Genomic DNA, 24846 nt, shown 5'->3' with positions numbered 1-24846 from the left:
AAATAAAATAAAAGGTCTTTTCTTTTTTTAAAAAATAATTCAGATTTCTAATTTAATAGTTGAATTCACTTCAAATATGCACACAAATTGAATCATAGCCTAAGAGTAAGTGGTGTTATTTTGGGTTGTGATCATCACTTCACAGTTTAGATGTATATTATGTATTGCACACAAAAAGCTATGGTAAGGGAACATTAAGATTGCCAAATCAAGCACTCAAAAATGAGGAAATGCTAAGATTAAGGTTGCCTGTCCATCGTTCTCAGTCCCAGTCTTTTTCTGCAGCCAGTCCCAGTCTCCTGCCCAGCTCCTCAGCTGATCTCACCCTTATCCCAACTACTGACTCCCAGACCACCCCCAAACCTCATTTCCCTCCCTGGATTCCAGTCCCAATCTTAGCCCCCACACCCAGTCTCCTTTTCCCAATCTATTCGCTATCACTGCAGGTCTGGCTCTTATCCCCTGTGTATTTGAACCAGACAGCTTCCTCCTCCACACTGCTTGAGATTGTGTCCCTGCTCCCAGTTCAGGTATCTAGACCCAGCATCAGCCCAGAGCTGCTATTGCAGAGATAGTCCTGTCCTGCTCAGGCCCAGGCTGGAGCATGCCCAGATCAGATAAAATATCCAGCTGCCAAAATCTAATGTTTGCAGTGGTGTTGTAACCATGTCGCTCCCAGGAGATTAGAAAGACAAGATGGGTAAGGTAATGTCTTTCATTGAGAAGTTCACAGAATCATAGGACTGGAAGGGACTTCAAGAGGTCATTTGGTCCAGTCCCCTGCACTCATGGCAAGACTAAATATTATCTAGACCATCCCCAAAACATGTTTGTCTAATCTGCTCTTAAAAACCTCCAATGATGGAGTGTCCACAACCTACCCGGGCAATTTATTTCAGTGCTTAACTACCCTGGACAGTTAGGAAGTTTTTCCTAATGTCCAATGTAAACTGCCCTTGCTGCAATTTAAGCTTCTTGTCCACCCTGAGAGATTAAGGAGAATAATTTTCTCGTTCCTCCTTGTAACAACCTTTTATATTGGTACAATAAAAGATATTACCTCACCCACCTTGTCTCTTTAAAATCTCAGAAGTCTATACAGTGAAACCCCGCTATACCGTGATGTTTGGGGTCCAAAAAATTACATCGCGCTAAATGCGGGGTCGCAGTATAGCGGGGTTTCAAGCCTGTCAGTGGTCCCCAACGCAGTGCAGTGCTGCCTAGTGCCCTTAGTGCCTAGTGCCCAGCAGGGGAGAGAAGCTGCGGCCCCGCGCCTGCCCGGGACAGAGAGCACCGGCGCCCGCAGCCCTGGAGCTCTCGGAGAGGAGCCGGGGCCCCACGCCTGCCGGGGATAGAGAGCACTGGTACCCGCAGCCCTGGAGCTCTCTGTCCCCAGCAGGCGTGGGGCCGCGGCTCCTCTTGAAGCCGGAGAGAAGCCGTGGCCCCGCGCCTGCCGGGGACAGAGAACAACAGGGCTGTGGGCGCCTGTGCTCACTGTCCCCGGCAGGCGCGGGGCAGCAGCTTCTCTCCCCTGCCTGGCACTAGGTGGGGGCACATCAATGTCCCGGCAGGCGTCATGGCGTTGGGGACCACTGGTACATACTGTATGTCTTAAACAGGGGCCAAATTGTGATCGCGTTATATGCGATTTCGCGTTATGGCGGGGCGCCTTATTGCGGGGTTTGACTGTACTTGATGTGTGTGAAATGCAATTGGCCAAATTTGGGTGGATTTTCAGGGGAACAACAAAAGGCACATCTGTCACAAATGCCATCTGTCTGCCAAATTTTAAGTCTCTGCTCCAAGGCAAATTTTTTTTTTTTTAACATAGGCAAACCCTAGGCGCATTTTCAGAAACGGCTGAACCATTTTTGCTGAATTTTTCAAAAAATATCAGCCACAGCCAGACACCTAGAAAGGAAAGTTTCAGCTTGAATGGTTGAAGTTTGACAAAGTTGTAAGCAACTGAAAACAGTGACTTATAATGGGGAGTGTTGGGCAAGTTTAACAACAGGCAGTGCTATCAGCTCCATATTTTTATTACAACTACAAAAAAATACTATATATACACACACACACACACTTATTTTATTTTATGTAATTGGGCCTTTAACTTATCTTTAATCGATTACCAAAAGTGAGTGTGGAAGAAGTGTGTTTTAGGGATGAACTGGCTTTATCTCTTAGCATGCAAAAACTGGCTTTATCTCTCATGTTAACCTCAGACATAGAAAACAATATGTATACCAATATGACAAAATTATCAGACAACTTGTGTTCTTTTTGTGAAGATGATTTAATATTTAAACCTGAAAGGAACTTACTCATTAATGTAACAAATGAAGCTGATGAGGATCTGGTTACTGTATTTACCTGTTAGACAATGTGTTGCTGTCTACATGATAAGGTTTTCTCTTAGCTGACCGTGAAGGTGAACTTCCACAACGATCCAAGAGTCTCTGAGTTTGAAACGAAGGATGGTTCAAACATTGCTCTGTCAAGTATCTATCTGCTGGATCCAGCTTCAGCAAGTTCTTTGGAAAACAAAGTCTGGATTTTAAACAAGTATTAGTATTTAAACCAGTCACAGCAAAACTTGTAGCTCAATAGTTTTGAGCTTCTCATCTCAATAGTTTCTGTGAGATTATTATGTGCAACTGCAAGAATGATTTACAGTTATATTAATATACCATTTAACAGCAAATCATCACTCCATTTATACTGTATTGAACTCATCTCAATACTGAGCTGCACAGGTCTCTAAGAAACTCAATTCCTTGTTTCTAATTGCAAGATAAAGCCACGGAAGTGTGAGAGTGAAGAACAATTCTGCTTTCAGAAGCAATAAACATACACACAAAAATGATACATAATAAAAGAGGTTTGATAAACAAAGGTCATTCAAAGAGCTTTGCTATTTATAAAAATATGCTTTAAAACTCACACACACACACAGAAATGTAAGGAGTTTTGTCATTGATTTCGTGGGGCTATGATTTCACCAGTAATTCATCTACAGTAGTCAGAAGGAAATTCCTATTATAAATTTGTGATGTTTGTTCTATTTCTGAAGACAAACAATGTTTTTGATATTTAGAGAATGAACATTTAATTATAAAGTTAGAAACTAACAGGGGTGACTAATTTGCAACATATTATGACTGCTATTTGCACAAGTTCTGTAAGAAATATATTAATAGTTGTGGTAAGTTAATATGATAAGCAAACAATACTCATGCTTGAACTAAAATAGGACATTTTTGTCTACTATGAACACAGAGAACATATTATTTCTATGTTCTCTCTTATCCTCCAACAGTTATTGGTAATTTATATAAAAATACAGCTTTTAAAAAGCAGTAAGATATCCTAAGGCTATCTGTGTTTCATATTTAGAACGAATACATACCATGGTGGAACATGAAAGCAAACAGATTACTCACAGTGTGTAAAGTTGTTCCATTACATACAGTGAGTAATCGCATGGAAACTAAAGTTAAACACATGCATAAGTCTTTGCAGGATCAGAGCCACACTTAGAAATTATTGGCTCAATAGACAGGGCTGCCTCCAGGTTTTTTGCCGCCCCAAGCAAAAAAAAAAAAAGCAAAGCGGAGTGCTGCCACCGCCGCCAAAACAAAACAAAAAAAGGGACGGAGTGCTGCCCCAAAGGGCCAGAATACCGCCCCTTGAAAAGTACTGCCCCAAGCACGCTTGGGACGCTGGTGCCTAGAGCCGGTCCTGTCAATAGAACATATACTATCATCAGTGAGGATAAATGTATTATATTCATAATTCATCTTTCTGTATCCCTTACCTTTCTAAACAAATAAACACCCAAAACAAAACCTATATTAAAATAAAGTTATTCACGTTGCATCGTCAACCATTTAAAAGTTAGGAAATGACAGAATCAGGTGCCTGTGCAACCTTAATTCAGCCCCTGTGTGTGTCTGTATTATAACACCCTGTTAATTACGCGACTACATACTATTTCCCCCCAGCACAGGACCCTTGCTTCATTCAGTGCACAGGATGGATGGTGCTCAGGAAATGAGGCTTCTTTTTATCCTCCTAGTACAATGCATAGACTTGCCTGTACTACACACCATACAACGCACGGAATTATTAATTTTTTATGATCTTTTCTATGGCTCTCATCAGTACAGGTTTGGACTGCCTCACAAAATACTAATGAATTTTCTTCACAAGTCCCCTGTGAGAGGAGACTATTATTCTCCCCCATTTTACAGATGGGGAAAGTAAGGCAAAGAGCCTGAGGCCACACAGCAAATCACTGGTGAAGCCAGGGTTAGAATTCAGGGCCACTGGACTCCCACCCTGGTGCTCATTCCTCCAGACACAGCCCCTTACTTCAGAGGAGCTGAAAATCCATAGCTTCAACGGACTTCAATTACAGTTGAGAATGCTCAGCAGTTCTGACAATCAGGCTCCATGTGTCTGGGCATGCAGAAACTGAGGAACATACAAATAGGGGCCACATGTCAAAATTTTAAGTGATTCGCCCAGCACCACTTAGGAAGTTTGCAGTAGAGGCATGGATATCAGTGAATTCTCCTGTGTAGCATTCACCTGCCTTAACTACAAAACCATCATTTCTCCTCTTGCCGTCCACAGCCCCATTCTTAACATACGTCTAACTTCTAGGGGTTCTTCTGACAACCACCTCATTCTCTAAACAGCCCCTGAGCACCACCCATTCTGTGTACTGAATGAGGAAAGAGTCCTATGGAAAAGATAATATGAGATCATATAATTAAAAACCATATAATAATTCCCATGAATACACACAAGAAAGATAGAATTAAGGTTTCACAGACAACTTTAATTCTGGCATTTCTTAATTTTCAAGTGCTTGATTTTGCAACCCAAATGACTTAAAAATCTAGGAAATAACATACAAAAAAAAAACTAGTTACAAGAAAGAGGAAGGGGAAAGACAAATTTTATTACAAACACCCTTCCTATCATGCATCATGACCTCTGTGTTTCAGTCCTCAGCGCAGCAACACAGACTGCTACCAATTGAGCTTCTGCTAATTACATTAGCTAACAATATGAAAGCAGCCAATAAAGGGGGATGCACAAGACACTGAGACAGTGGATTATGCCCAAGTAGCCCAATTTTAGACTCCACAGAAAAAGATAAAGCTCTGAGCAGCTCTTTTTTGAAAGGCAATATGGCTCAATGGATGATATTTGTGCCCACTATATTCAAGATGAGTTTAGAACTCATGCTATCTTGGTTCCCATGATGAATTATTAGTATTTGTCTCTGCTCCAGGAATTCCCATCTCACTCCCATCAAGTGGGGGTGGGAGGTGGGGAAGGGAAAAGGTCTCCTGTAGTGCTGCATCAGTTACAATGCTGAGAAGGGAGGGGAGCTGATGGGAGCAAAGATGGTTCACTCTCCACCCCTGCCAGTATAGCTGCTCCAACAACAGCCAGGCTGAGTTTCGGCTTCTAACTGTTCAGGGTGCAGTGTAGGGTGCAGGAGTGATGGTGGGGACCCAAGCTTGGAATATTCATTGTTTCTGGCATGTTGCCAAAATCAAGCAGTAACAGTGTAATACAGAACAGAGAAATGAAGATTGTTAGCAGATTACAACTCAGCCAAATCTGAACAGAATTTCATGGCACTAGCAAAAGGTATTTTTCTGACCTCGGGGCTTTCCCCCAGGAAATAGCAAAGATCTGCTGCAAACAATGGAGGTTGTTAAAGTTTATCAAAACAAGTTCAAAAGATTCTTTTTTAAAAAGGGACTGTATTAGGAAATATAAATGTAGTGGTCACTGTGAACTTCCCCTATATAATATACACAAACAAATAATGCAGCTTTTCCTACCTTCATAAGGTCAAGCAAAACACCACTTAAAATTCCTAAATATCTCCTCTCCAAAGATTGAGGATGGTTGACTGCTGGGAACTGTAAAAATAAGAATACAGCATAAACGTACGGTGCCTGTAAATCTCCAAAACATTTATATAAAGGGAAGTGGCTTAGACACTGCTTGTTCTGTCAAACCAGTAGACACCAAAAGAGAGTAGGTAGTAGGAAGTAAAAGGGGTACCATGTGAAATAATAGGTGTGTTAAAGTGGACACAGTGGTACCTGAAACACAACAGTAGCATTAAACATACAGTTTTCTGTTGATATACCACATGTACAACAGTTCATTCAATCAGAGCAAGGGAAGGTATCCTTGGTGAACAAGATATTCAACCAGATGTTCTCATCAATGACTAAAATAATCCAGTTAGATATACAACTGGCTGTCGCTGGTATTACGATTCATAGAAATATGGAAGGTATAAACAAGCTAATAATGGGAGAAGTACAAGAAAGCTGAACACAGGTTTTATTCCAAAACGTTCTAAATTGACCTGAAAATAATCTCATTTTGAGCATGAATGGTATGGAATTAATTAATGAAGGATTAAACAGATTACTTGGAAAACTTTTTGAGAAAGAAGATCACCTAGAAATAGAACAACCAATCTTCTTTCCAAATACTAAGTCTAGCAAGAACCTTCTGGAAAAAACAGTTACCTACGTCTCGTAACTGTTGTTCTTCAAGATGTGTTGTTCATGTCCATTCCACATTAGGTGTGCGTGCACCACGTGCACGGACATCGGAAACTTTTTCCCTTAGCGGCTCCCGTCGGGTCGGCAGGGGAGTCCCCTAGAGTGGCGCCTCCATGTCGGTGCATATACACCCCTGCCAACCCGACCCCCCTTCAGAGGGGAAGGAGGATGGAGAGTGTAATGGACGTGAACAACACATCTTGAAGAACAGTTACGAGAGGTAAGTAACCGTTTTTTCTTCAAGTGCTTGTTCACATCCATTCCACATTAGGTGACTCACAAGCTTACCATCAGAGGAGGGTAGGAGTCATGGAACAATTGATTGGAGAACAGCCATGCCAACTACCGCATCATCTCTGGCCTGCTGATTGACCGCGTAGTGGGCTGTGAAAGTGTGCACCGAGAATCAAGTGGCTGCTTTACAAATCTCGTGGATCGGGACCTGCACCAGGAAAGCTGATGAAGATGCTTGCGCCCTGGTCGAGTGGGCTGTGATCACCGGGGCTGGAACCTTAGCCAGCTCGTAGGACGCGCGAATGCAGTCCGCAATCCATGACAATATACGCTGCGCCGAGACCAGAAGACCTTTCATTCTGTCGGCTAATGCGACAAACGATTGTAGTGGAAAGGCCTGGTCAGCTCCAAATAGAACACCAGGGCCCGTTGGACATCCAGAATGTGCAGGATACGGTGACTCGGGTCCGTGTGTGGTTTAGAAAGAACACTAGCAAACACATGTCCTGGCCCATAAGAAATTGCAAGACTACTTTAGGGAGGAATTTAGGGTGCGGCCTGAGCTGCACCTTGTCCTTATAAAAGATTGTATAAGGCGGTTCCAAGGTGAGGGTCCTCAATTCGGACACCCTCCTTGCGGACGTAATGGCCACCAGGAATGCCACCTTCCAGGAGAAGTGGAGAAGAGAGCAAGAGGTGAGGGGCTCAAACGGAGGGCCCAGAGCTTGGAGAGGACCAAATTTAGGTTCCAGGGCGGGTCCGGTGGGCATGAGTAAGGGAACACCCTCTCCAGTTTCTTGAGGAACCGCACTACCATGGGGTTAGAAAACACCAAACACCTGGATTCCCCCGGGTGGAACGCCGAAATGGCCGCCAGATGCACCCTGATCGAGGAAGGGGCGGGACCTTGATGCTTGAGGTGTAGGAGGTATTCTAGGATGACTGGAATGGTGGCCTGGAGCGGCTGTACCTGCTTCGGCTCACACCGGCAGGAGAATCTTTTCCACTTAGCTAGGTAGGTAGCCCTAGTGGAGGGTTTCCAACTGCCAAGGAGAATTTGCCTTACCTGAAGAGAGCACTGGCTCTCCATAGCATTCAGCCACAGAGTTTCCATGCCAGGAGATGCAGAGACTGTAGATCTGGGTGGAGCAGGCGCCCACAGTCCTGCGTGATGAGATCCTGGTGCAGGGATAGGGCAATCTGGGCAGCCACTGACAGCTCTAGCAGGATCGTAAACCCGTGTTGACGCGGCCAAGGGGGGGGCGATCAAAATTATCGTCGCCTTGTCCCTGCGAACTTTGAGGACTCTGTGGATGAGCGGGAGCGGAGGAAAGGCATACTTCAGACTCCCGCCCCAAGGGATCGCGAACGCATCTGCGACCGAGCCCGGACTGTGGTTCTGGAACAAACAAAACTGTGGACATTGGCTCTTGTCCTTGGTGGCAAAGAGGTCCATTTGGGGAAACCCCCACTTCTGGAAGACCAATTGCAAGATGTCTGACCACTCATGCATGCGGTACAACCTGCTGAGGCGGTCCGCCAGCTCGTTCCACGCTCCCAGAAGGTATGATGCTTCGAGATGGATGGAGTGGGCTATACAGAAGTCCCACAGGAGAAGAGCCTCGCGGCAGAGGGGAGAGGAGTGGGCTCCGCCCTGTTTGTTTATATAAAACATGGAAGTGGTGTTGTCTGTCAGAACCATCACACTGTGACCTTCCAAAGTAGCGTGAAAGGTTTGGCAGGCCAGACAAACCGCCTTGAGCTCCTTCACATTGATGTGGAGCAACACTTCGTCCCTGGACCACAGGCTCTGTGTCCTTAGGTCCCCTAAGTGAGCCCCCCAGCCGAGGTCTGATGCATCTGTCACTAGCATCAGAGCAGGATGCGGCGCGGCGAAGGGGATACCCTTGCATACTACCGTCCGATTCAGCCACCAGCGCAGGGAGTCCAACACCTGGGCAGAAATCGTCATAACAAGGTCTAGGGGATCTCTGCTCGGGCGATACGATCGCACGAGCCATGCTTGTAAGATCCTGAGTCTCAGCCGAGTGTACTTGACCACGTAAGTGCACGCTGCCATGTGCCCTAGAAGCTGCAGACAGCATCTGACTGTGGTAGGGGGAAACCTTAGCAGCGATTCTACCACGCGCTGGATGGCCAGGAATCTGGGTTCTGGGAGGCTCGCTCACGCCTGCACCGAGTCCAGCACTGCCCTGATGAACTCCAGCCTTTGCGTTGGTATCAGGGAAGACTTGAGCTTGCTGACGAGGAGACCCAGCCTGCGGAATGCGTCCAGGGCCACCGTCACATGGGAACGGACCTCCTCTTCGGACCGACCAGTGAGGAGCCAATCGTCTAGGTACGGGTATACCCGTATTCTCCTCTTTCGCAGAAAGGCTGCCACTACTGACATGCATTTCGTGAACACGCAGGGGGCTACTGCCAGGCCGAATGGGAGGACCGTAAACTGGTAATGGTGCTGGTTTATGGCGAACCGTAGGAACCGCCGGTGAGCAGGGTGAATGGCGATATGAAAGTACGCGTCTTTCATGTCGAGGGCAGCACACCAATCCCCCGGATCCAGGGACGGGATAATAGTGCCCAGGGAGACCATACGGAAGCGGACCTTGACTAAGAATTTGTTGAGTCCGCAGAGGTCTAAAATGGGCCGAAGGCCCCCCTTTGCCTTGGGGATGAGAAAAGGGGAGTAAAATCCTTTCCCCCTTAGTTCCCAAGAGACTTCCTCCACCGTACTCACCTCGAGGAGTGACTGAACCTCCTGCATAAGGAGTTGCTCATGAGAGGGGTCCCTGAAGCTGGACGGGGAAGGGGGGTGGGTAGGAGGGAAGGAGGAGAACTGCAGCGTGTATCCCACTTGTACCGTGCGTAAGACCCAATGGTCCGATGTTCTACGGGATCACGCAAGGTAGAAGTGGGACAACCGGTTCAAGAAACTTGGGGAAGGATCTGCGAGCTGGGTTGGTACGCTGTCCTCGAGCGCACCTTCAAACCCCCTGCTTATTGCCGGGCTGGGGCTTGCCCTGGCCCTGATTAGGCACGTTGTTCCGCCTGTGCCTACTGTCCCTGCCTTGCCTGCGATAAGGCTCCTGCCTAGGACGAGGCTGGTACTGCCGCTGCTGAGGCGGCTGAGGCTTGAACGGTTTCCTCTGAGTCGCCGGAGTGTGCATTCCCAATGACTTGAGGGTGACCCGGGAGTCTTTGAGGCTATGCAGCCTGGCATCAGTCTGATCTGAAAAAAGGCCAGACCCTTCGAAGGGGAGGTCCTGGAGGGTGTTCTGGACCTCTGGCAGGAGGCCCGAAGCCTGAAGCCACGCCAAGCACTGCATCATCACACCCGAGGCGATTGTTCTGGCTGCTGTATCTGCCAAGTCCAAAGAGGCCTGCAAAGAGGTCTTGGCTATTGCCTTTCCCTCTTCTACAAGGGCCGTAAACTCAGGCTGAGAGCCCAGGGGTAAGAGGTCCTTAAATTTTGAAACTGCCACCCAGGAGTTAAAATTATGCCTATTCAGGATCGCCTGCTGGTTTGCAATCCGTAACTGGAGACCCCCAGAGGAGTACACCTTCCTTCCGAAGAGGTCCTATCGTTTAGCCTCCTTGGCCTTGGCGGCTGGGGCTTGCTGGCCATGACGCTCCCGTTCAATAATGGATGAGACGACCAGAGAACAGAGGGCCGGATGACAAAATAGGAACTTGTAGCCCTTGGAAGGGGCCAAGTACTTCCTCTCTACCCCCTTGGCCGTTGGTGCGCTGGAGGCTGGGGTTTGCCAAACCGTCTTGTAGATGGTCTGGATTGTCTTTATGAGTGGGAGCGCAATCCTGGAGGGACCCCCAGGGCTTAGAATGTCCACCATAGGATCCTCCCGCTCAACCATCTCCTCCGCCTGTGGGCCAAGTTCTGGGTAACCCTGCGGAGCAGCTCCTGGTGCGCCCTGTGGTCTATCGGAGGTGGCCCTGATACCGTCGTGCCTGCCACAGCCTCGTCTGGGGATGATGAGATGAGGAGCTGCTGTGCCTCCTCCACCTGCCCTTCTTGCTCCTCCTCATAGGCAAGGGGCACGTCTGGGTCCTGCCTGGTTGATTGTCCCCGGGACGGCACCGGGCTTGGTGCCACTTCTGCTTGCCGGTGCTCCGGAGAAGTGTTCTGCGGCCTGGACACCGTGGCCTTCTTAGCTGTGGAGGGGTGCCTGCGCGGGGATCGGGATTGATGTACCGAATAGCCGGACTTTGAAGCTCTGGAGGAGGTCCCTTGCTGTTGATGATAGGCCCACGGGGTCCAAAAGGGCCATTGTCCTGACAGTCCCCATTGGGGTTGCCACGCGGCCTGGGACTCCCTGCCCGCTGGCGCCCTGTGGACGTAGCTGGAGCGGCCTGAGTCAACCTCTGACTCCGAAGACGCCGACCTTGATGGCCAATGCGGTGCTGTGGCTTGGTGTCGTCGGGAGGCTGGAGAACAGCTCCTTATCAACTGGGATCGGTACCGATGCTCTCAGGACCGGGATCGGTGCCTTCTGTCCGGGGCCAGCGACCTCAGCCTTACGTTCCTTCAGTGCCGTCCTAGCGCCGGCGCCGGGGAGCAGTGCACCGATGGGGCAGGTGCCGCATGCTGGCTCAGCTCCGGTGCCACCAAGTCCGGCTGGGTCAAGGGCATCTGGGAGTCTACGGAGGCTGAGCTTGACCGGGGCCAGCGGTGCCGAGGTGGTGACCTCGAGCGGCGCACCATTGCCGGCTTCCCTCGGGAGCCGCTAAGGGAAAAAGTTTCCAAAGTCCATGCACGCGGCGCATGCACACCTAATGTGGAATGGACGTGCACAAGCACTCGAAGAAAAACTAATTTTGTTGGATCTCAGCAGGCTACTGGTTGCATGATTTCCCATATAGTAATGTTTTAAGACTCAATATCACTCCCTTAACTCTAGCTGGTGCAAGGGTTGGCAACTGTTGTATAGATGCAGTAAACACAGACCTTGAGGGCATTTTGTCTATTAGGCTCTTGCCAAAGTCAATCAAAGGCTGTGACCAAGCCCAGCCCCCATTATCCAGAAAAATGGACAAGAGAGACATGGATGCTTTGAAGATGGGGAAAGCAAAGTGCAGGTTCTCATATGAGGCTCATCACTGTAATCTGGAATGTGAAAGTGGGACCTCATAGGTTTTTATGAGAGCTTAGAGAACACAGAGGTGAAAAATATAATTGCATCGTCCGAGAAAGGGCTATAACAATAACAATTTTAAAAAGTGAACCTCACCAATGGTAGACATTTAGTTAGATCTGAAAATGAGCACAGAAACAGTAACTTAACAGAAGGGGTGTAATTTTCATGAAAGTTACAGTATTCTGGATAAGATCTTTTCCTGGTATTAGGGTAATGAAAAGAACCATAAATGCAGTAAATTATGCTTCTTGGATTTTTAAAATGCCCACAACTAATTTTCTAAAACTCAATTCCTGGCAATTCTCAGGAGACTCAGGGCTAACTTTTGCAGGTTCAATCTCTTTTCCAGAAGTGTGAAAATTATATCTGATAAATAACAGGTGTTCACACACACAGAATACTGGTTAAATTTTGATTGTATCAAAAATCTTTTAAAGTTATTTTCTTGTTGTGACATAGTATGTGAGAGTGTGAAAGTGACTCTTCTAAATAGGTAATGTTAATAGTATGGAGTTTCATTCTGGGAGGACAGGAGTTTCCAGGAATAATTTACTTAACTTGAAACATTCCCAGTACTAAAAATAAAAACCAATATGTAACCAACAACACACATGGATTTCTTGTCTTCACCGATTATTGATGACGAAAGCTTTAGTAGACAAGAATTTCGTGGGTGAGGTGGGAAAAATGCAAAGAAAAGGCAGCGGTCAAGTAGCTAAAACTAGTTGAGCTCCAGTGAACTAAGTTGATACTATGAAAGATGGGATGTTCATCCCTAGTCATATCCCCCCAAACATGATCTAAATGTCATATCCCTAGTCATATCCCCCCAAACTTCTGCACCTCAGTATTTACATAATCATTACCAATAGTACAGGCCACCTTACTGAGTGTTGTTTGGTACTTGGTTAAAAATAATTTCATCTCTCAGATATAAAAAATATTCAGCATGTGTAAAGACTCAAGAATGGCCCTCTTAAGAACTCTTTGGCTGGACATGAAAAGGAGCAGAGAAACAGTAAAAAGGATTAGAAACATTTCCCTCCACACGCCTGTTTTGAAGTGCTCTTAAATTTCTGAAGGAGAACTCAAAAAGCCATGACTGATAACCTCTAATTTTGATTGAGCTAAAGCAATCCTTCAATATCAGTAGCGGCACAGTCAGAAATGTATACAATGGGATATTTATAGACAAGTGTAACAGGGTCGGCACCCATCTCTTGCAAGCGCCCGCCCCAGTTGGGTGTGTCCATGGTCTTTAAACCAGTCCAGCCCTACTAGGGGGTTGTATCCCTAGGACTTCCTCCATGGAGACACTATCTTCCTGTGGCCCTCCCCAGGTTCAGTCCCTGCAGACAGCCAGGAGCTCCTTCATTACTCCTCTGGTCCCTTCCAGCAGACTCTCTTTGGCTTAGACCTAACAGCCACCCAGGAACACCTCTTGCTCCCCCAGTCCCTGAAAGCAGACTTAGCTGTCCATAGTCCTGCTGCTCTTCCATCCAGGCATGCAGTCCTTTCTTCTTCAGCTCCAAGAAGCAACTAACCACTGCTCTTTTCTGCAGCTCCTTTTCACAGGGCCCTCCTGGCCCATGATTGGCCATTCCAGCAGCTCCTTTGACTGGTTGCTTCCTCACAACCACTGTAGGCCACTTGGAGGACCTCTCCACTGCTCCTTTCCTGAGATGGGTATGGCAGAACCCTGAGGCCTCCACCAGGGGGCCTTTGGGCCTAGACCACCCCATCACAGCAAGAAAGTTACATCCCTGGACTTTTTACACTGAGAAGATGGCAAAGATAAATTGGTTTAGGTACATCACAATGACCTAGAAAAGTTGTCAAGAAAGGTTTTCTCGGCCATAATGACTAGATAGCATCTCAGATAGCATAGTCCACCCAACATGTTCAGAATCTCTATCTGCATCAGTCGGATATGTAATTTGGGCTTTTCTAGATCATTAAGACTGGTCACTTTATTATTTATTATTATTATTGTTAATATTGCTCTCTGATCTTGCTTCATCTGTAACCACCCAAAAAGGCATGTGGGATAGTCCAAGACCAATAAGGCCATGGAGGATATTGCACTGTCCAAGTCATGCACGATGGGGGACAACATGCTGGAGCCAGCCAGTATAAAGAAACCAGTCTTGGTCCCTCAGTTCCCTTGACCCTGGTAGGAGATCTATAAGATAATCTAAAAGGCCTTGAAGGTGATTCAGATTCCTCCCTTTCAGAGTCCAAAGAAGAAACGTAGAATTTCTACAGAATAGAGAGGAGTGATCCCCACTGGGGTCTGAGGTGGTCTGTGTAATGGAGACACCTGGAGATCCAACAAAACTGAGGGTTGAGGTGGTTGGAATGCAGACAAAGTGACCAATGCTGGCATAACAGGTGCTGAGTGCGTTAGTGATTTCAAAGACACCAAAGTTGCTTTAAGCAGAACCAGTTGGGGGGAAACATAGGGACCTTCTTGCCAATAAGAAGGGCTGCAGATAGAGAGCACTGAAAGGGTAAATATTTGTCCACTGGTATTGAGATAGACTTGATCGGCTGGAATGATGAAGAGGGAACCGGTAAGGATGAAGACAGATGGAATCAAAAGCGCTGCCTCATACAAGAGCTGGTGAGTACCTAGATTTGTCATGTCTTGAACTGGTACCAGACTTCCTGAATTTTTTTTTTTTTTTTTTAGGAGAAGAACAAGACTTAGAGCACTAGTCAGCAACAGAATGCTTGGAGCGCTTCAAGGAGGCTAGTGGTAAGGGTGAAGGGTGACCTTTCTCATCAGACTTACACTTTGAATCATGGGCAGTGGGAGGGGTGCTCCTTGTGGACTCTGAATCTGCTACCTCGGGGTCAGGTCTCAGTTCCGACATGGGAAACATGGTCTTTCATACAGTGAACTTTGAGGCAGAAAGCCCTGTGTTTTTTGGTGAGGAAGGAGGTACAAATAGGGCATTTTCCTCCTCACATGGCCCTCACCAAGGCAAATCAAGTAGCTACTATTATGTACATTATAGGCATTTTGAAACACTGGCTAACTAAAGCAAATACCATGGGGAACTCCAGCTCTCATCATGGATGGCGAGAAGGAACTGAGAGGGAAGTGGCAGACACACCCATTTTATGCCTTCATCTGAGAGCATTTGAAGAGATGGATCATGTGAGACGCCTAGTGGTATTGCTGGCAAATATCTCTGACTCAAAGTGCCTTGAGTGCACATACACCTGCAGTGGAACGTACGTGTGCATAATCAGTTGAAGGAGAACTTACATGTGCCTAAGTTTAAAAATGTAAGTGTTTTCAGGATCAGAATCTAAGGTTGGGATCTTAAAATGGGCTTAAGGGATTTAGGTGACCAACTTCTGTTGATTTCTAATAGGAATTGAGCACTTAACTGCCAGAGGCCTTTATGAAAATCCAGTCTAGCACCACTAATCATATCTCATCTGAACTATACAATTAAGATTAAAAGGGTTTTTTAATACTCTACTGTCACACACCAATAATGGTGTTAGTTGTATTTTATGCATATAGATAATAGTCAAAATTACATAATGAACCTGTGAACAGTGTGATGGCTCGGTAAGTACTGTTTACACAGCTCAGGGTAAGTTTTCAAAGCTATGTGGATTTGGTAGAAGTAAACACAGACATTCTGTTAACAGCTGAATACAGTTGAACAATTTCCAAAGTAGTGTGCAGGAAGTTTTGCATTAAGTCTCCATTAACATGAGCAGTAATTGTGAGTTTAACCTGCCATAAACTATGTCAAAAATGTTTTCTACCAATGCTTGAGCAACTGCATTAAAGTAAAAATCCTGTGAATATGGAATACACGGTGTTCTTTGCCACTCACACTTTTTCTGTACCTGCCAAAAAACATCAGCAATGATTAATGTATGCTTATATAAAATGCTGAAATATATTTTAAAGAGCTGAAATAACTTGAGAATACCAGAAAGAAACAAAATTAAGTTAACAGATTAAGATGCATCTCCTAACAAGCTACAACAACAAAAAAGTAAAGGTAAAATACAAAAACGTATGCACATTTTAGAATACAGCACAGTTGTCACTGAAAAAAAGTGAAAGACCTAGAGAACTAAGGGCTAGATTCACAAAGAAACTTAGGTGTGGTGAAGCTTATGAGATCGGACCTCACAGGCCAGTTAAGTGGAAAAATTCTCATCTCCTCCCAGTTGGTGCAAGCCTTGGGATTAAGCGTCCGGATGCCTGGCAGGGGGATGCAGCATGCATTCTCTTAGGCAAAAACATAGGTGCCTAGAGAACTGTTACTGCAAAAATGTAGGCACCGAGTGATTTTAGGTGCCTCCGGGGCTCAGAGGCTGCTGAGCAGGGGTTTTGTGAATCCCAGTGGGGCCTGATTCTGGGATTTGGGCACCTAAAGTGGCAGTTAGGAGCCTATGTCCTTTTTGTGACTCTAACCCTGGGTGCTTGGTACGAACAGCCTCTGAGCAGGAAGTCTTGTAAAGCTACTTTTAAGTACTACCTTCTCATATGCACTCTTCAACCCTCTCACATCTAGAGCGCTAGTAAAGCTTCCTTACTGCAAGTATTAGTAATTCAATTCTATCCAAAGACAATTTATAAATATTTTTCCATTTGAGATCAGCAATTCTGAGCATATAGAAGAGAAACTACCTTGTTTCTTCTTTGTTTCTACTAGCATTATTGTTCACAAATTGCATTATGATGTGAACTTTGAGGGGAGATAAAAAGAACATGTTCACTATCTTCGCAGTCGCAATACTACTGATCTTTAAGTTATTTTTATTTTCTTCATTTTACAGTGGTTTACCAGTGATAGGTTTGTCCATCTGCATGGCTTGGCCACCTGTACTGGATGAACAATGGATGGATTCCAAAGGATCTCATGTATGGAGAACTTGCAGATGCTCCAAGGCCTCTGGGCCAATTGAGACTCAGGTTGAAGAGGGACTTGAAAACTTTTCAGCATTGATACCACAAACTGGGCAGATGCAGCTAGCAACAGGCCACACTGAAGGACTGCACTGCACTAGGGAATCAAAGAGGTTGAAGAGAGGGGAGGAAAGTGAAGAGAACAAATAGGAAACCATAGCAGACCTCATGCGCTAGTCCGGCACTGTGATACTGCAGCATGACCCAGAGTAACTGAACTGCTCTGGCACTTACACCATTGTCTTTCGAGACTGGTGGTTGCCTACTATCAGTGACAGGGTTATATTTTTATAGAAAGTCTGCTATGTGATCTCAGAGCACACCTTAGATGAACTATAGCCTTGGCTACAATTCATTAATCTAACAAGATGCAAGAGGATCTCCAGAAGGGGCCACCATTTTGCCAAAAAGGAGCATTTTTAGAACAAACTGAATCTCATTCAGACTCTACTCTCCAAGAACTTGTTTAAGAGGACAGTCCAGGTGGAGAGTACTCCTGTCTTCAAATGGAATAACTGACATCTAGTAGCCTCTTGAATAAGAAGCCACTAGAGAGATGTATGTTGTCAGAGCTGTGAGAGAAGGTGACAGAATCTAGAAACTATTTCCCATTAGGGATTTTTCTAATTCTATCACCTGCATGTACCTCGACCTACTTATGGGATGATGTTTATAGAGCCCTACACTGCCAGCCCTGTTTTCTGCTAGGAGTAATCTCCTTTGTTTAGATCTTGGGATGTTCGTTAACATCTTTAGGGTGGGTTTTGGCTTGTTTCTGCTCCCTGTGCTGCTTTCCTGGGGTCTTTAAGATGCAACAGCTGTCTTCTTCCTCGAGCAGGGTGGTAGAGAGGCCACCCATTGCTCCTCAAGACCCAGATGTAACAGGATGTCTGGAGCCAGGAGCTCTCTCAGCACCCTGTCACTCTAATACCAACCAGCAGAGCTAGAGCTGAGGGGTAATTGAGGGGGGGATGCAACCCCAGCAGCTAGGATTATATAAAACAGACCAGAAGGAAGTGTGGATAAGGAGCAGGGAGCCTGAAGGATGGCTGATGTACACAGGACTAGATACTGCTAGTACTGTTCCCTTCCTTAGAAGCAAGTGGGGAAGCTGCCTATAGATTGTAAATATATGTAAACAACACTACAGGCTGTGGCCTGCTGGAGGAATACAATAAAACATGGAGACAGTGAAGGAGACCTGGAATTGTTGTGGTGAGTTACTGAGGCTGAAAGCAGGGCCGGCACTTCCACTAGGTGACCCTAGGCGGTCGCCTAGGGAGGTAGGATTTGGGGGGCTGCATTTTGCTGCCCTCAGCGGAAATTCGGCGGCGGGGGGTCCTTCCGCTCCGGGTCTTCAGCAGAAATTCGGCGGCTGGTCCGTCACTCACTCCGGGACCCGCCGCCGAAGCGCCCCGAAGACGTGGAGCGGAAGGACCCCCGCCGCCGAATGCTCAGAGGAGGAGCGCTGCCGCCTAGGGCGGCAAAAACCCTGGCGCCGCTCCTGGCTGAAAGGACGTTCAGGGGATCAGTCTGTGGCACCACTGAAGGAAAAAAGCTATGTGGAGGGGGAGGAGCATTTTATCTGAATTTCTAAAATATTGCTGGAAGTGCCCATCCTAGACAGGAAGATGGTGCATGATGGTGGTAACTGCGTTAAGGTAATGTGGGGTTTCCTGAAGCCTAGAGATGGATGGATTAATTTCTTCAGAGAATTTCACAGGCTAGTCTGGTGCCTACTCTTGTGAACGGATCATGATGGCATTGCTTGTGTGTAAGATCTGCATATTCCCAATATATGCATCGTATATTTATTAACCCTAAAGAGCATCTTTATGAGGATTTCAGTTTCTTAAAGCACTTCGGTAGCATGGGACAATATTAATTCTATATTTAAGTGTTTCATGCTGTTCAAAAGGGAAGCTGTACCACCACTATAAAACTATTGAATAAGAATATAGTGTACATGCAGCTGGAAAAGATGTCAACATCCCACTCAGGAAAGAGCGACTCCAGCTCTCTTGTCTATCTAATCTTCCCATGTCTGAATTACTAAATATAATAATAATTAACATTTTTACAGCTCTTTGCATGCTCAAAGCACTGTACAGATATTACCTCATTAATTCTCACATGACCCCTATTTGGTAGGTGAGTAAGTATTATTCTTCCAATTTAACAAATGGGGATAAAGAGGCAGTTACTTGCCCAAGAACAACCAGTAAATCACTGGCCCAGGATTAGGACATAGGTCTTCATGACACCCAGCCCTATGCTAATCACACTAACATCACACCTTCTTTCTGAATTTTGAGTTTTTAAATCTACAAAATAAATATACTTTATTCCATTCCTCAGTGTAACATTTTACAATGCATTAATCCAATAAAGTTTATGTTGGATGGCTGGAACTGAGGTGAATCAGGATAGCACTTTACACTGTGGAGAACTTTTAATGCATTACCTTTGTGATAACATGTGTAATACTTCAGATTAGAGCAGAAATTCTTCATTCTGAATAATATTAAATTGACAAAATGGCAGCAGTTGTCAAGACAACCAAAACTAAATTGTAATAAACCACAAACAAGACCTCTAGACACGAGCTGTTGGAGATAATACAGTAATTACAAATATAAAACTCTTTTGGGATCTTGCCATGTAGAGAACCGACTGTCTGAGCTAGAGATAAATTCAGTCTCCTAGTCTAAACAAATGCTTAACTGGAGTGTACACTCTAACCTGCCAAAAAAGTCATAGCAATGATGTAAATAATTTTAAGTGATAATGTACACATCTACACATGCAACAGCGTAACCATAATGCAATTTTATTTATGAATCCATGACCTCCTCACAATCTAAACCTATCCCTTACCTTTTTAGATGGAAGTGCTCAGAATAAATAAGAGAATATATAAAACCTGAGGGAAAAAGGTCTAAAACATTTATTTTCTACTGGATAATGGTTTAAATACCACATCAACAGAAGACTGAAAGAAAAGGTTTTTGGTCAGTCTCCCTTACCCGCAGCCCATGGAAACGAGGATTGCTGTAGAAAAGCTTCATCTGCTCTGATGGAAGTGGTCCTAGCACCTTCTGAATTGTAAAAAGCTGGTCAATTTCACTTTCTCCAGGAAATAGTGGCTGTCCATCACTAAGTTCCCCAAGAATGCAGCCTACAGACCACATATCCACAGACTTCCCATAGGGGGCTCTGGAAAGCAAGTATAACAATGTTCACACTAATCAACAAAAATATCTTCTTGACAATCTATTTGCATGTATTAACTAACTTTTTGTCTACATTAAGCTTACTTGTAGCAGGGAAAATAAATTTGATACTTGCTTGTAGCGGGGTGGACACCCGCTCCTGCCCTGAGGACACCCTAATCAGCCCAGATGGCCTGTATAAAGAGGCTGGGAGCCAGGAGCTCAAGAATCTCTCTCTGCCTTCAGAGAGAGAAGGGCCTGGCTGCAGGGAGCTAGACAGGGTACCTATAGTGGAGCAGGGCTGGGAAAAGGCTGAGGAGCTGGGGAGCTACAGCCTGGATAGCCCCAGGCTGCGGCCTGGTAATAGGCCAAGGGGTACTGGGGGTTGCAGAGGGCAGCCCAGGGCTAGGCCAAGGCAGCAGGTCCAAACCCAACCTTGCTGATGATGAGTGGCCTATACTGCAGTCTGCCCCAGAGAGTGGGGGCTAGTTGGTGACTGGCAGTGGCCTTATCCTGAGGTGAGGTGGGGTTAGTGGGTGGGGGTTCCCCTGGGAGGGGAGACCTAGCGTGTGTGTGGGTATTGCCAGGGGGCAGCACCCAGGGCAAGGGGCACCGGGGTCCTGGGAGGGACACGGAGGCCAGAGAAGAGGACAAGGCGGATCACCGGCCTCCAGAGGGCGCTCCAGAAGCTGGCGAGCTAATTCCCTGGACACCCAGCAGGAAGCGCCGCAGGGGTGAGTCCGGACCCTCTTACATTGCTTCTCTAGGCTCTCCATTTACAGAGTGGGTTCTCTAACTGCACGGCAGTTTGAGAAGGCAAGATCAGACTTGTCAATTACCCTTGAGGACTTTCATTTCTTTTCTGGAAAACTCACCAATAAAGAACATTTTCAAAGCAGAAAAACAGACATTACTCTAATGTTCAAAGTTAAGCTAACACTAACTTCTCTTGATTTTTCCTGTCTACAGAGCATAGCTGAATAGAATATAATTGAATCAATTTTTTTCTTATTCTGTGGAAAAAGGTGAGTGAGAATGGTGAAACTGGCTACTCAGAACAGAAATTATCAAGTATCAAATTTCTCTTATCCAGGCTCAGCACTCCTATAAAAGAATTTTAAAGGGAATCCTCCAATAACTATTTCAAAGTTGAAAAAAAATGGTTAAGAAAACATTTCAGGTAGCATAGCATACAGGACTCTCCCATTAGAGGCAATGTCCAGAAAGGCACATTAGTCTAATATACATGTCTGGTAAACATACAAGCGGATGACCAAGTAGCTGCCTGGCAGATCTCTTCAGAGGACAAGACTTTTCAGCCCTGGATGTAGGTAATCCCTTATTTGATGGTCTTTGATCTTCCTTCTAAGATTTTGCTCCTTCGTATCACATACTACTTCAATTCAATACTTCCGAAATCTAGCAACCCTTTTAGATGTTTTTTGGCCTCTTAGTGCTGATGATACAAAACAAACAAAGCGACTCATTTTCTGTGTACTTGAATTCATGCAAGGTGGATTTTAATTGCTTTGTGGACATGCAGCATGTGACAAACTCTCTTTTGGATATTTATGTTTTGAGCAGACTGTAGGGAGAACTCTCCTGAGATCACTGAAATAACGAACGTTTGGTATAAAGGCAGAACTGAGAGACTAATTTGTCATCTCTTTTCCTTTTCAGCACTAGAATCTGAGCGCTCATATTCTGTTTTAAAGGGTATCTTATACTTGACTAGCTTGACTGTCTCTAGGTTGAGAAGTCATTAAGAATTGGGAGCCCTGACAGATTCTGTTCTAAATCTGCTCCCTTTTCTCATGGATCAGTAACTGGTTAAAAGACAGGAACCAAAGGATAGAATTAAATGGTCAGTTTTCACAATATAGAGAAGTAAATAGCAGTGTTTTCCAAGGATCTGCATTGAGACCAGTGCTAAATGATCTGGAAAAGAGAGTGAACAGTGAGGTGGCAACATCTGCAGATAATACAAAATTACTCAAGATAGTTAAGTCCAAATCTGACTGTGAAGAGTTACAAAGGGATTTCACTAAGCTGGGTGACTGGGTGACAAAATTGCACATGAATGTCAATGCTGTTAAGTACAAAGTAATGCACAGTGGAAAAATAATCCCAATTATACATACAAAATGATGGGGTCTAAATTAGCTCTTAGCACTCAAGAAAGAGATCTTGGAATCATTGTGGATAAGCTCTCTTAAAACATCTGCTCAACATGCAGCAGCAGTGAAAAAAGCTAACAATGTTAGGAACTATTAGGAAAGTGGTAAATTAGTAAACAGAAAATATAATAATGCAACTATATAAATTCATGATACACCCACACCTTGAATACTGCCTGCAGTTCTGGTCACCCCATCTCAAACAAGATACATTAGAATTGGAAAAGGTACGGAGAAGGGCAACAAAAAATATTAGGGGCATGGAACTGTTTCCATATGAGGAGACATTAAAAAAAGACTGTGACTGATCATCTTAGAAGAGATGACTAAGGGGTGATATAATAGAGATCTATAAAATCATGAATGGTGTGAAGAAAGTGTTATTTACTCTCTCACATAACACAAGAACAAGAAGTCACTGAATGAAATTAATAGGCAGCAGCTTTAAAACAAACAAAAGAAAGTACTTCTTCACATAAAGCACAGTCAACCAGTGGAACTCATTGCCAGGGGATGTTGTGAAGGCCAAAAGTATACCTGGGTTCAAAAAAGAATGAAGTTCCTGGAAGATAGGTCCATCAATGGCTATTTGCTAAGGTGGTCAGGGATGCAAACCTATGCTCCAGGTGTCGCTAAACCTCCAACTTCCAGAAGTTGGACTAGATGACAGAGTGTGGCTCACTCAAAATTGTCCTGTTCTGTTCCTTCCTCTGACGCATCTGGCACTGTCCACTGACAGGATACTGAGCTAGCTAGACCACTGGTCTGACCCAGTATGGCTGTTATGTTCTTCCTTACTTTGATGATTGAATCTTACATTGTGGGTTGCTCTGAGTCAGTTACTTCATTCTGGTGCACTTTGTGAGGGGAGGGCTCAAGAGGGTTACTTGCAGAGACAGCTTGGGCCCTGAGACGCTGGAGTGAGATAACCTGATTCCACCTGGGCAGGTCCCACAGGGAAGCCTTGCTTGAGAACAGGCCCACTGAGTCCAGCCTGCTCCAAGGGTGGAGAGCTAGAAAAGATGAAGTAGGAAGCCAAAGGTGCATAGACTGGTTGCCTACCAGAAGTTGCCATGAGACACTGTGATGCTTTCACTTACGGGGAGAGGGGAGTACCACTAAGAAAAATTACTTATCTCAGCTGGAGAAGTGTGTTGGCAGCAGCCCAAAGATGGCAAGGCAGAGCATGATGAAGCTCCTTAAAGGCCCATGAAGGACGGCCCTGCTGGTATCTTGTCTCTGGTGCTGGTGGGGCTTGGCGCTACTGGAAATGTAATACATGGAGCTACTGGAGCTGCCTGGGCCACTGATTCCTCTTGCTGATCTAGCAGAGACAGTTCCCATGCACCCCCGCTCCCCAGACCTGATGCTGAAATTTCTCAATGCCATTTGTTTTTGTGATGCTGCTAGTACATTCAGATTGGGAGAAGGGTGGGAGTCAAAGGAGGGCTAGTGCTCTTGTCCCCACTATAATCTGCATCACATTGCTAGGTACAGGTTCCAAAGATAAGAAGCTTCTCCTGTTGGTGCCCATAGGGCAGGGGTTCTCAAACTGGGGGTCAGCCTCCACCCCAAACCCCTCTTCTCCTCCAGCATTTATAATGGTGTTAAATATATAAAAAAGTGTTTTTAATTTATAAGGGGGGGGGGGTCGCACTCAGAGGCTTGCTATGTGAAAGGGGTCACCAGTACAAAAGTTTGAGACCCACTGCCGTAGGGGGTATGTGGCAGCTGTGGAGTTCCTGGAGCAGAGCAGCTTCTGAGAGCAAAAACTGTACAACTCTCCTGTTTGGCAATGCTGTAGGGTAAATGAGCACAACAAGCACCTTTTCTCCCTGGGCTTTTCCTCGGTAGGCTGGTCCCCCATGTGAAGCCTTAGGCTAGGGAAGGAGTAAGGAAGGCTGCTCCATGGTATGGAGCAAGCTTCGTCTACAGCTGGAAAATGAGCTAAACCCCCCTGTAAGTCAGTAACAATTTATCTTCCTTGCAAACACGAGCAATGAGAAGAAAAATTCTGGACCCAGACTGGCAGTTTAACAGATTTTTCATTGTGTGCTGTAGGTCAAGAGGTCTGAAAAATTGCCCATCTGCAATAAAGCAGCAGATTAAACTAGGACATTTTCCAAAAGCATAAGTCAAACCTCCACCAGCTGACTGACAGGTGAGGTCCTGCCTCCTCAAACTGCAGAACAGAGGAAACAATGTAGGCATGGTGAGCCTGTATAAGAGAAAGAACTCCTACACATTACACAGACCAACAGGCCTACCCACAGTGAATAAAAAGGAAGTATAACAGTCCCTCACTGCACAGAATGCAGATTATGCTTTCAGACACTAATTCAATTGGTCTCTCAGGACGGTATGTCTTTAAACAAGCTAGTATTTGTCAATAATTTATAACCCCCAAAAGGTACAAATGTACTTCACTAAAAGTTACCTGAAGCTCTTTAAAGTAAGTAGATTTTGGATAATGTATTAATTGGATACTGTACAATA

General features: G+C 45.4%; 1 protein-coding gene across 3 annotated transcripts in view; it reads right to left on the bottom strand.

Moving 5' to 3' along the window:
• LOC112108240 (cyclin-dependent kinase-like 5) overlaps positions 1 to 24846 on the bottom strand; it is a 116143-nt gene that overhangs the window by 27304 nt on the left and 63993 nt on the right. For all 3 annotated transcript variants that reach the window (XM_029911099.1, XM_029911100.1, XM_026649775.2), the window contains 3 exons: positions 19988 to 20177; positions 5868 to 5948; positions 2374 to 2534 (listed from right to left, as the gene is read on the bottom strand). In XM_029911099.1, coding sequence (XP_029766959.1) covers positions 2374 to 2534; positions 5868 to 5948; positions 19988 to 20177 — 432 coding nt within the window. The remainder of the gene's footprint in view (positions 1 to 2373; positions 2535 to 5867; positions 5949 to 19987; positions 20178 to 24846) is intronic.

The sequence above is a fragment of the Terrapene carolina genome, unplaced genomic scaffold, assembly GCF_002925995.2.
Source record: "Terrapene carolina triunguis isolate 2854851 unplaced genomic scaffold, T_m_triunguis-2.0 Scaffold23, whole genome shotgun sequence".
Lineage (NCBI taxonomy): Eukaryota > Metazoa > Chordata > Testudines > Emydidae > Terrapene > Terrapene triunguis.
The sequence above is the reverse complement of the archived record's forward strand: the minus strand, read 5'-3'. Positions and strand labels throughout refer to the sequence as shown.